General features: G+C 43.4%; 1 protein-coding gene across 3 annotated transcripts in view; it reads right to left on the bottom strand.

Annotated features, from left to right (window-relative positions):
- The window catches only part of ROCK2 (Rho associated coiled-coil containing protein kinase 2), a 1,440,935-nt gene that overhangs the window by 708,726 nt on the left and 719,593 nt on the right, over nucleotides 1-12,616 (bottom strand). For all 3 annotated transcript variants that reach the window (XM_069605961.1, XM_069605962.1, XM_069605963.1), the window contains exon 6: nucleotides 11,713-11,857. In XM_069605961.1, the coding sequence (XP_069462062.1) occupies nucleotides 11,713-11,857 (145 nt within the window). The remainder of the gene's footprint in view (nucleotides 1-11,712; nucleotides 11,858-12,616) is intronic.

Here is a 12,616-nt window from a genome sequence, read left to right as displayed (position 1 = left end):
TACGCTAAAACTATCTTATTATTAATATGGACAAGACTCCAGCAATGATATTTACTAGTAAAAGAATTGCCCGCACCAGAGTAAAGATACAAAAACTGGTGATCTCATATACACCTAGTTATAAGTATCTTGGCATTGACTTTGAAAAGGGTAATGGTTACCAATTACGTATACAAGCTAGAAAGGTCAGAGCTGCTCAAATCACGGCTCTTGTATACCCATTTACTAAGAAATATGGTGGCTTTACTATCTGGGCAGCTAGATTATTATATTTACAAGTAATTGCGCCAATGGTGGTCTATGGTCTAGAAGCCCTTCAGACAATTGATTTTAATTGGCTGCAGGTAGTAGAGGGCAAGTATTGGAGCAAGATCATGGGCCTTCCTACCTGCATACTGATGGCTGTTCTTAGATTGGAATTCGGGCTTTTCTCATTGAAATCTATGCTATTAAAAAGAAGGACAGAATTATACATAAAAATAATGTCTAACTCCAGCAATCAACTGCTGTCATCTATGAGACAGGAATTCAGTAAGGAGTCCAAGAAGTCCCTCTTTAAGGTGAGCATTAAGAAGTACCTAGATGAGATAAATTGGACTATGAGAGCAGGGGAATATTGTCCGGCAGTAAAATCCGCTTTATCTAGGAAAGTCGATCTGGGCGACTGATTAGAAAATTATGACCTATTAGAAGGTTTAAAAAAAATATAAATTTATAAAGTTTTTACTGCACACTTTTAATAAACCACAGTCATACTTGAATTTATGCCCGGTGCCAAGATTAAGACGATTTATACTTTTATTCGGGATTAACCAGCTCCCTGTCCTGGCCAATACCGGCGTAATTGATAATATCCCTAGGGCGGGTCGTTACTGTCGGCTGTTCAAGGACAACAAAATTGCTGAGACTGGGAAACATTTATTGACTAATTGTCCCAAGATGCTGAATGTGCATAAAAGACACTATGATAAATATGTGCATGATATTAAACACATAGGTGAAGATATTTTTTGGTGGCAAATAATCAACACTTCCAACTTGAAGAAATGTATTGCAATGTATAGTGTCTGGCTTTCGCTTGAGAATTTGCTCAAGATATCGATTTAAGTTGGGGTGAGGGGTATCTACTGCCAAATACATGTTGTATTATATGAGTAAGCAAACAATTAACTTGGTGAAATATAATTTACATAAATGCATGTTTTAGGAGTATCTTAATTTTGTTTCAATTATGCTAAGTTCATGATTTTAGTAGGAATGATGAACTAATTAGTAGATTTTAGATATTTGTATTCGTTTATATGTATGGATTATAAATATATTTTTGTATGTGAATGATGTATATATTATGTGAAACGTGTATTTATAAACTAAAACACATTAGTAAATAATAATAAATGTCCAAAAGGTTATACACAAAATCGACCAACTCTTCTTGGTTGAACTGCATTTTAACGTTAAATATTTCATAGCAGGTAAAAGGTTTAATGATAATCTTAAACACAAGTAATATTTACTACATCAGAATTTTCGTAAGTATTGCCAAGTCGGCGTCCCAGGTTAAAAGAGAAGTGCAACATATTCCATAATAGTGGCATACTGGGATCTTAAAAGTGAGGAAATATACTTGTCCTGATCCCATAATTTGCTCCTGAGCTGTACCAACTGATTAATCTCCATCTCCCAGGAAATACAGAGCTCCTGACAAAGTAATATCACTGACACATAAAAGTGGTTGCTGGAGAAAAACTAATATTAATGTACATCTCTAACAAGTCTGCTTAAAAAGTTATGCAGAGAATGCATGATTTTAATAAAGAGATATTTTGTTCCAAAGGGTCAATATGTTTTGATTCTGTGCCAAATCACCACAGTTTTTTCCAAGTGCCTAGACTTGACCGTGGAGTGGCGTACTGTGCCACCAGTGGTATCCAGACCTTAATCTACTAGAGGGGAGAACATGAGCAAGAGGAAGATAAGAGAATGGGAAAGCAGAAAACAGATATTAATAGAAATACATGGAGGCAGAATGCAGCGGGAGGAGAATGTTTTGTGCAAGCATGGGTGCATGGCAGTCCTGTTAGGTAGACCATAGTTCTGAAAAAGGGAGGCAGCAATTTGTCCTAAACTGTTGTGGTAATTGTGTGGGATTCAAAGGCATATTTGGTGAATTGCAAGTTAGTACGCAATGCAATGCTGGATGCATGAGGGGCTCTCTATTGTGCTCAGGCAATCCTGGAAGTTTGGCGACTTATTTGCTTGGGCATCTCTCTCTATGAACCTGTAGGGTGAATGGCCCAAAACCTAAAAGATAAAAACACTTCCAAGTAGTCAAAGTAATCAATGGACCATTTGCAAGGAAAACAAAGTTTTATTACATCCAAAAAGTAACTGACGGTCCCGTAGAACCTAACACACACAGAGCTTGCCCCACCCAAAGGAGTTACAGCTTTCATAGCGGAAAATCGCAAATTAACAGGACTATGCATAATAATGAGAACAACATAATCCCTCACTACCCATTGGCTAACACCTATACATAACGCTAGATATTCCCTATAAGCACATTATTGTATTGGTCCCGAATTTTCTAAAACACATTCGCCGAAGCATGTGACTTAGCACATCGTCACTTTTGAAAGTTGATTGACTACCAGGTACATTGTTGCCATAATATATTTAGTTGCTGAATAAATACTCTGTACCATTACGTGATATGCACCTCTCCTTTGGAGCCTGATCAAAGTGGGAAGAGCGTGGCCATTTCCGCTTTTGATAATACAACGGGCCTCCTTATTATACCAGACACTGTGGCATGGCCTTCCGCAAAGCCGTCAAGACACTACTCTTCATCTAATCATCACCATATGCTACATATATACAACGATTTCAATACTACCTGCATGTAACATATATTGCCTGCCTAAAATGTATGCAACTAATCTGTATCGACTCCAAAGGCGTCTCAGATGCCCAATGTAACTAAGCTCATCACATGCAACAGCGCCTCAACGCCAAAGGACTGCTTCTGTGTTATATAAATCTAAATAAATAAATGCACAGAGCCTCCTGACCTTGGAAATCAATTTATTGGCATCAGCTCTGCTCCTCCCATCTGAAATCACAGTACAGCCCCCAGCATGTCTCCTCCCTTGTCTTTCTGATTACCCACGTGCTTATGGATGACACAATGGAGGCACCACTCTTTGGTTTGAATTCCGCTTATTTATTAATGCCCTAAAGTACAGCACCTGCTGTTCGAATAGGATGAGCACCCTTTGAGTGAGGGCAGCTGTGCTCTAAATCTTCATCAGGCCTCTTGGCATCCCAGAACCCCATGCCCTATTCTCATGAATGTAACGTTCTAAAGGCACATCTCCGCCCTTCCTCCCCACGACCCAGCATTCCCTCCCAGCGCCCCCGAGCTCCACAGCTGGATCCAATTAACTTATCGCCACAGCTCAGCTGCCTGTGACTTTGACACCATTGCTTTTCTCTGGGGGACGGAAGGTGGACTCCTCTCTGAATCAACTAAACAGAGCACCTTGATGTGCCACAACACTTCACTGACTCCATCTCACAAGTCTACCTCTATCAGCTACCTACAAGCACATTACTGAGAACAATGCTCCATATACTACAGCGGAGTACAAGCTACATCATCCCATCTTTAACCTCTGCAACCACAATGTGAATGCAGTAGTTGTTTTCTCCGTGTAGCTACATGGTGTTTCTAATGTGCGTCAAAGCGTACTACAAATGACTGCTTATTCTGCCGCACCCAACAAAAAACTGCTGACACTACGCTGCCTGCTAATATCTCTTGCGCAATCTAAATCTCTGAGCCTGCGATGGGTGTTGCACTTCAATCCCAATCTCAACAAACCGCAGGTGAAACTCCAGAAAGTTAATTCTGTGACGACTTAGCCTGAGCCAAGAGTGACATAGTTAAGAATAGACAGTGTCTGAAGCAAAATGTTGGCAGCAGAAGTTAAGGGAATGGAATAGTCAATCTAGCACAGAAAAATAAATACATCGAAAAAGCCTAGTCCTTCGATGTGAAAAATATGAAGCGTTTGTCTTGCGTCCTGTCAAGGTAGGCTATTTTAAGTTCACAGTGAGACAGGAAGGTGCCTTACCTGGGAGTAGGCAAGCGAGTAGGGTAGTACTCCCTCCTCCTAAGGGGACTTCTAGTACCAGTCGCTGGGATTCTTTGTTAATATATAATCCTGAAATAGTCTCTTGTGATTTCTGGGCTCAGTCTCTGAGTTTTCCCTCCTCCCTGGAAGTACTTTTTTGGGATCTTTTATAAGATACATATATTGCTGGTTTCAGCATATCCTTGGAGGATACCATTGTTCCCGTAGGCGTTCCCTCCTGGGCAATTACAGCTCAACTTGCTTGGGCCTACTTGATTTTGTACATTGCTCAATTTAATAGTTCCTCTCAACTCTGGCTCATCATATTCGCACTTTTTGAAATTGTATTCTTCTTACACAAAGTATCTAGTTGCTTTCTCCTTTTCCCAGGGTACTTTTATCCACTGTTCTTTTCTCTCAGTATTCAGATTCAGTAATTTTCTCTGGGATCACAACATTTTAAGTTAATTGGTTTCAGGTGTAACTTTGCTTCTTCCCCCTTTCCCAGGGTATTGTTATCCAATGTTCTTTTCTCTCTGTATTAACCCTTTCTCTTGTATCACAACAGTTTAAGTTCATTTGTTTCAAGGTTATCTTTGTCGCATGACTTCTACTGGGAGGAGTTGCTTGCATGGTATAATGATTGCCTCGATGCCTCCCGTGATTCTCATTCTCCCAGTTACCTTGGATGGTGAAGGAAAACGTCTTCGGGATCCTTGTTCCTCTGGGACCTTCTGTCTGGTCCTGGACCGTTGTCGCCTTGTTATAATTTGCGCTTTCCTTCTAGCGGTCTACCTTCTCGTCCCGGTGTTGCTATGAATGACCGGACACCCTTCTACTCTATGGTGGTATCAGTGATGGTTTGTGACTGGTGTCCACCACGGGTTCTTCGTGGTCTCACCACCACTTTACTCCGGGCTCCTGCTCTTTCAGTTCCTCGTGCTGGGGATTCGCCATGGCTTTGGCGTTGTAGTTTGCAGTCTCCAGCGCGTCAATCTCGTAGGCTTCCTGGATTGCACCAACTCTGCCTTCTCCAGGTGTTAAGCAGCACAGAGCCTTCCTGTGCCCGCGTATGCATTACTCGCCCTCCTCTCTCTCTTTCTCTCTCTTTTACTGTTGCTTGTTAAGTACAGGCTATTGAACGTACTCGTCACAGTGAACTGGATATCTCGATTTAAAGGGACATGTTCTTTTTCTATATCCCAGTCTTGCTGATTAAAGGTTTCTGGTATTTTAGAGCATCCCAAGTAGGCAATAGTGTGCACAGCTTTACGGAGTTCCTCAAGGGAACAGGAGTCCTTGTCCACTAAGGGGGAGTCTCTACCGGTGAGGTCTGAGTGGTCAGAAATTAGTGGAAGACACAAAATTGCAATGTTTTCAACATAAGACCTCTTTGTTAAACAAAAAAAAAAAGAGTTGGACGAAGGCCTTTTGTCCCTACCCTACGGAGAGTTTTTCTACTTAGGAAACAAAAACTAAAGATCAGTTTGGGTCTAGTCGTCAAACTTATAAACTGTCCTGTGTCCAAAGCCATACTAATCTGACCCTCACACTAGAAATGATCAACTAAGGGTGTAAGGAAATTTGACTTGTATTTGGCATAAAGTGTTCACAACTAAGGCAAGTAGACAAATCCTATAGAAACGGTCTTTTCCAGGGAGGAATTCCTTTGATTCAGAGGGTGACTTTTTTGAAGGATGGCAAAAGTGTCTCTTTTAAAAAGCAGCTTCTTAAGAAATAGCAAATGCCTCCCTCTTAAAAGATGGAAAAAGTATCTCTGGTGTACTTCTTCACCATATACTTTGCAAAACAAATAAGTTTCTTTATACAACCTTAATGGACCTTCTGGGATATTCCACTGCCAGGAATCCCGGAACCCCCTTTTATACACTCCTGCCAGGTATCTTTCCACTCTTTGTACAACTTGACTGGATATCCTGATATACTCTCCTGCCAGGAATCCCTATCTGGGGCTTACAGATCCAGAGTACACTCTCCTGCCAGGTATCTTGCCTCCCAATGTTCACTGTCTGGTGTGTTCCTTTCACCAGAATTTCTTCTTGTGTTCACGGTCCTTTAATTCAACACAGTTATGTTACTTCACTGTGTTTTCTATTTCATTGGCTTGAGGTACTACTTGTTGCAACATTCCCCACACCAACATCTCATGTATAGGGACTTGTTCAAGTTCTGCCTTTGTATTTCACTGGGTTGGTATTCAAATCTCTTTATCTGTTAATATGCCTGTCGGTACACCCTGTGTCCCCAACGGCTCTGGGTAGACTCACTGGTGTATTGAAACGTTCCCGATCAATGGCATGTTGCTGCGGTGAAGCTCCCGCTTTGGAATGGTCTCCCTCACACTGCAAACCTCCTTCCAGCTCTGCTTTCACCTGCCAGAATGGTAGATGCTCTGCTACAAAAGCGCGCTCCCGGTAGCTCCACTGTTGCTGCCCGGCTATTATACGGTCCTCTCTTGGTGCCTGTGGTGTCCTTTCTGGCCTTGCGCCTCAGTGTTAAGTAACGCTTGCAAGCAGAGGGGCGAAAGTGCCTGCTTCCTCCAGCACAGTCTCCCCTTATTGCAGTGTGCTTCAGCTCCGCTTCTCACGTCTCTGACTTTGCTTCCTCCTTCTCCAGCTCTTGTTCGGAAATTGAACACCGTCTTTAAATATCCCACGCACTTGGTGTGAAGCTGGAAATGCATTGGAGGGACAAGGCCTCCATATGTCCTTGTCCTGTAGTCTTTGTCGTGCAGCTCTTCCTGTTTTTGGTTTGGTGAACAGACCATTGGGATACCCTTATGGCACCCATGTGTGGGGGTACAACCCTGTAAACCTAGTGTATGTCCCACAAAGCAGGATATGGGCTGGTGGCAGCTCCATTCTGAAGGTGCTTGGAGTATCCTCCATTTTGGGATACCCAGGCCCTGCCATTGGAATCAGTGGATTCCTGATAGGAGACAAGATGGCCCCTGTGGCCTCTTGCTTTTTATTGCATGTTACCTTGTTTTACCAAAGTCCTGGGAAGCCCGGACTCTGTGCCTTCCCCTGACTGGCTGTTGGGTGGAAGTTCCATACATGGTATTGTGCGGAAGTCCAGGCCAGACTGGCTGGAGCCTTCCCAATGACTATGTTGTGGGTACGCCCTTGGGGTGGGACCTGGGTGAATGGAGTGTGTGACCAATATGCATTCCATGTTATGGGTGTCTGGTTTCTGGTGTATGACACAATGACTGAGACAGCCCTGCCCGAAACTGGTATGAATGCAGTATGGAGTGCTGAATGGCCGAGTGCTTGTCCCAATCCACATTCCTTGTTGCGAGTGCCTGGATGGAGAAGAATGGCCTGAATGCATTGTGAGCCCGATTGGCTGCCTGTCTGCATGAATGCCATTCTGAATGATTGGTTGCCTGAGTGTTACACAGCAGAGTGAAAGAGACCAAAACAGTTTATCTGGGGACCTCTCACTGATGGAAATCGTTCAGTAGCTGAAGTCAAGCTTGATCTCGAAGCCGAGCCGGAAGAAGGTTTACTGCTGCTTTCCTTCAACGCAATCTGAAAGCTGCTGTGCCTTCGAGGACTGATCCAAGAGAGGACCTGGCTAGGGGACCTCTTACCAAGCTACGAGGGAGCATCGTGCACCAGCTAACCTTCACCAAGGCTCCCTGGAAGTCAATCATCGAAAGTCTGCCGACAGGAGACTGGGACCGCTGAGGAATCTGAAGCGAAGCACCTGGACATTGAAGTCCATCACGGTCGACGATCCTCATAGTCGACCGGAGCCGCATCCCTCCATTGCCCAAGACATTTGAATCAAGGACTCCCTTTGCTCATCACCGTCGACCGCTTTGTCCCGCCGGAGAAAGTCAAGGTCGCCAACGAACCGAGGAGAATCCGCTGGTGTGTTTCCCACCACCCGAAGTCGTCAGAGAAGCCGACGAAGATCCAAAAGCGAGCCATGGTCGAGTCCCGTTCACCGACGCCAAACGCTGACGACCAGACGCCCCTGCTGGGCCTACATTCTTCATTGACTCTTTGCAGCAACGAACTATCGTCGTTGAGGTGCTCCGCACACCTCATCTTCACAGGACATCCACAACCGATCGTCGACAAGCACTGCCAGGACCGAAGCTGCTGCCTCAACACCTTTGCTCACCCTTTTCTTAGTGGAATCTCAACGATCCGTGGCTCCTGCCTTAGAGGGAGTTCACTGAAGAAGGATCCGTCGATGACCCGTCATCGAACTCTGCTAAACCAGGTAGATTGGGGTAGTAGAACATCTATAGAAGTAAATAAGACCCTGCTAAACAATATATGGACTGGGCTTGTTTATCATCTTATTTAGAGGTTGCCCATGTGGGGCGGATCCTCCACAGAACTGTGCCTAGCGGTAGGGGCCCAGTATTCTGCCAATTGTTTGACCAACTTGTTTTCCTCTTAAGTCTATGGTCGATACCGTTTGCTATTGATTTGTATCCCATTTGAAAATGTCAGCAGTGGTGCATTTTTAATGGCGTCAAAGAGTAATTGTGGAACCACATAGAAACTGTACATTTATCATTATAGTATTGGCTGAGCACAAAGTGTGTTATTGTATGTGTATATACCTTGAACCGTATTTATATAAAGAACTGTTATTACTAACAGTGTGTGGAGATTCCTTTGTGGGGGCTTGGGGACTACACTGTACTTAAGAGCCAGCTTGCATCACCTCCTGAGTACTTGAGCCTTGATTGTTTGCCCATAGCCATCAATAGAGAATCTTGGCTGGGTTGCTCTGTACTTCTACTCTGCCATATAGAGGGCAGGAGTACAGATAACCCCCCACCAGTCTTTACACTTGGACCTCCCCAAAACAATTAGTCTGCATATTTAACTTTGTGCTTCTCTTGATCCGTATAAACTCCTTCCTCCTCTTCCTCATCTCAGTACCTGAGGCTTTCTGGGAGTTGGGGTTCATAGAATCTCTTACTTCCAATGTGATATTGTTCAGATCTTTTGTTCAGAGAACCATTAGAGACGGAAGATGTTAAAGGAGTGTTTATGTGTGCATGAGCTATGAATGATCTTTTGACTACAGCGATTTCCAAGAAGGAGTTTTGGGGGTTTACAATTGGAAGAACCTGTATGGTGATAACAAGCCATAAACATTTTAGGAATTATGCAGTCCTCTCCTCTATGCAGAGAAGAAAACTCTGTCCCTCCTGATGGGGTCACTGCCTTTTCCCGACAACCATCTCCTCCCACATGACCCCCCGTCTCATAATACCACCCCAGGATCAGGCTCAGGTAGTGGGTGCCATCCCCTGGCCACATGGGAGGAGATTGTTGTTGGGGAATTAGGAATTCATCACAGGTACCACTTGCCTCGACCCCTAGGGAGGGGGATGTGGAGCAGGCTCATCTCCCTAGCCTCACACCAGGGGGGGGGGTCTATCCATTGAGGAGAAAGGACAAATTCCCTTAATCCATCTCAGCACCAAAACAGACTTCCAGGAAGGAGAAATGGTGATCTGAACAGTTTGTACACATTGAAACCTGTTTAGTAACATCCAGGAGGGCTTGCATGTCATAAATGGGAATTTGTCATTTTCCCTTTCACTTCCCTTCAGTGTACGACCCAAGTTTGTCCTTTTGAGCAACATGTCTAAGGATTTTGGGCACTGTCTTTGGCTTAGCAGTGGTCAGGGTTATAAGCTTTCCACATTGCCAAAACATCCTTGTGAGCTTGGGCTTACCATGCCCAAGGAAACGGGAGAGCAATGCCCTTCTCTTACTCACCATGAAAGGTCAAGAACAGCCCCATTCTATACACTGGAATGTTGGAAGCAACCATGGGCACTTTAAAATGAGGGTTGGTTCTGAACCGTGGCACCTATGGGAGCAAAGCCACCCATGTACATCCGCCTTGATCTGGGCTGTAGTTACTATGTTCCGTTAAGAGGACAGCAAGTGAATCTTATGTCAAAGCAGCTGTGTAGGGTTATAGGTCATAGTACCGAATCAAAAGGATCGAATGACAAAAGGGTTGAGTCAATTCGACCGAAAAAAAGGATTGAAATTTTTTTATTTTTTTGAGGGGGGGTCCCCTCCCAAACCCCCGTTTTTGGTGCAAAAACACCCTTTTAAAGCTAAACTAGAGCACAAAAAAAAACATTTACAAATAAATTTCGATTCTTTGGTTTTCGGTCGAATGCACCCTCACCTTTTGCATTCTATCCTTTTGTTTTCAAAACTTTAACTGGACACCGCTGTGTAGAGTCTGCTTACCAGATTACATTTGCAAGTCTAATTCTGGCATCATGACCCTTTTCACAATGCAAACATTGAGCAATTAAAAGTGTTTGCAAAAAAAACATATCGTTGATAGGGTATGCAAAAAGAATTTCTGTAATGAGCCAACTTCATAAGCATTGGTGACAATGAGCTCAAAACCCCTCAAATGTGGCAGCACATGTCCCGCATCTCAAGTTTGGACCTAAGCGGGGTCTGCAAAAAAACGTGTTGTTGAGGAATGTCCAGCTAAGGGAAATGGCAATAACATATGATTTGAACTTATAAGAACGCACATGGTTATATGGACTGGTATAACTGTGGCCGTAAGAGAAAAGCCTACTTAAACTGCCTTGCAAAATGTACAAGGTTTATAGGGTGTTCGCATTGCTGGAGTAAAACAGCTTTGCTTTTTATTAGGCAAGGTCAGGTAGCCTTGCTTTTGGCACCCTGCGTATATGAAGAGCAATCGCATTTAATGCGACCAGTACTTGTTTCAAGCAAGTCTACAAGGGAAGCCTTCAGCCAGGTACAAAGGACTGTCCACTATACAGCATTAGAAGACAACTACTGGAAATTATAAGAGAACCAGCTACGAAAACTATAAGTGAATAAGCTAAAGCTCCAAAACATTAAACAAAACAGTCAGTTCCCCTCCCCTACCTTCAAACCGAACATAACACTATCGCTGCTGGTATGCACTTTATGCTTCTAATGAAGTCGTTACTTTTTGTACAAAAATGTTCTTTTTTTTAATGTTAACTGTTAACATGTACTTCGCTTTGTAATGTTCCAACAGGCTAAAAGTGCACATGAATTAACATTTAGATTTCCAATTCCCCTCCTCAGCATGGGGGCTCTGACCTACAAGCAAAGTCCCATGCCCAAATGTGCCTCACACAACCTGTATACCCTTCTTCCTCTCCATCCCCACCCTCCAAAGAGCCTACTCTTTCCTTGCCAACAGGCTAGCCTGAAGCTACAGTAATCACCTAGAGAGAGTGCCTCCAATCACACTTCTTGGAGCCAGTGACCAGGCAAGGATCTGCACTAAACACCCCGCAGATAAAAAGAAACGGAAGAGAAGTGCTCACATCTAAACCGAAGAACCATTTCCACATACTGATAACAAATGTTAACTCTGAAATAATAACAAAAGACGGTGGAAAACCTTTCCCGCAATGTTATCGTTTCCAGTGATGGGAGGCCGAGATAATCATACAGAGCAAATCGACTTTGCAATTGAAGTTACAGGCTACCTTAAGGCTAGGCACAAGAAGAGCAAATAAAGTTCCACTCACCAACTAGCATTTCAAAAAGAAAAACGCCGACAGACCACCAGTCACACTCTCGTCCATAGTACCCATCACCCCCTTGCGATTTTAATACTTCAGGGGAAATGTAGTCGGGCGTTCCAACGGCAGTATCACAGCGCACCATGCCCGTCTGCATGAATAGAAAAAAAAGAGCAAAATTAAATACCATGAATGAAAACATTTAAAATGCACTAACAGTGGGTACAATAAAATATTGTCATTCAGAAAACCACATATAAAGATTGAGTTTAAACCAGCTTTGGGGGAAAACCTAAGAAAATGTAGCTTGGCAAAAATATTTTCAGGGCAAATGTGAGGAAAACTAGAATCATCTACCAAACTACCAAAACTAAAAACTAAAACAAAGAAATGAGTCCTACGATACCTCTAGGTGGTAGTTTGCTGAATGTTTGCTCTGCATAGATGTTAGAGAACCATCTACTTGCTTCTTTGCCTGAATTTTTCTCCCATGCTATAAAGGGAAGTACATTATTGCCATCAGGTTGAGATGGCATAACCCTGTTTAACGTATACATTATAAGCAAAAGTCATCGCACTGGTTGTGCTCTGTGTGACTTCCATGAAACCCTACATTCAATATTTCGTTCATAAGAAGCCCTAGAAATGGATTTAAACAATTTAATATCAATTCGTAATAATGAGTTCTTATAGAATTCCTCATGCCAGATTCCTAAAGCTTCTAAGCACTGCCATGAGATTTTTCTGAACTTTCCGGGTTCAGGCTGCGCAGTCAGTGACCAGCCCTTTTCCTCATGAGCTACCCCCACCTGGATAATGAAGTGAGACAACCCTTTGCTGTCCCCTGCTCCAATGGTGTCCCAAATGGACAAGGATACACCACCTTTTAGTGGTGACGTGTACCTTCCCT

This window comes from Ambystoma mexicanum, chromosome 4p (assembly GCF_040938575.1).
Source record: "Ambystoma mexicanum isolate Mex_15411 chromosome 4p, UKY_AmexF1_1, whole genome shotgun sequence".
Classification (NCBI taxonomy): Eukaryota; Metazoa; Chordata; class Amphibia; order Caudata; family Ambystomatidae; genus Ambystoma; species Ambystoma mexicanum.
The sequence above is the reverse complement of the archived record's forward strand: the minus strand, read 5'-3'. Positions and strand labels throughout refer to the sequence as shown.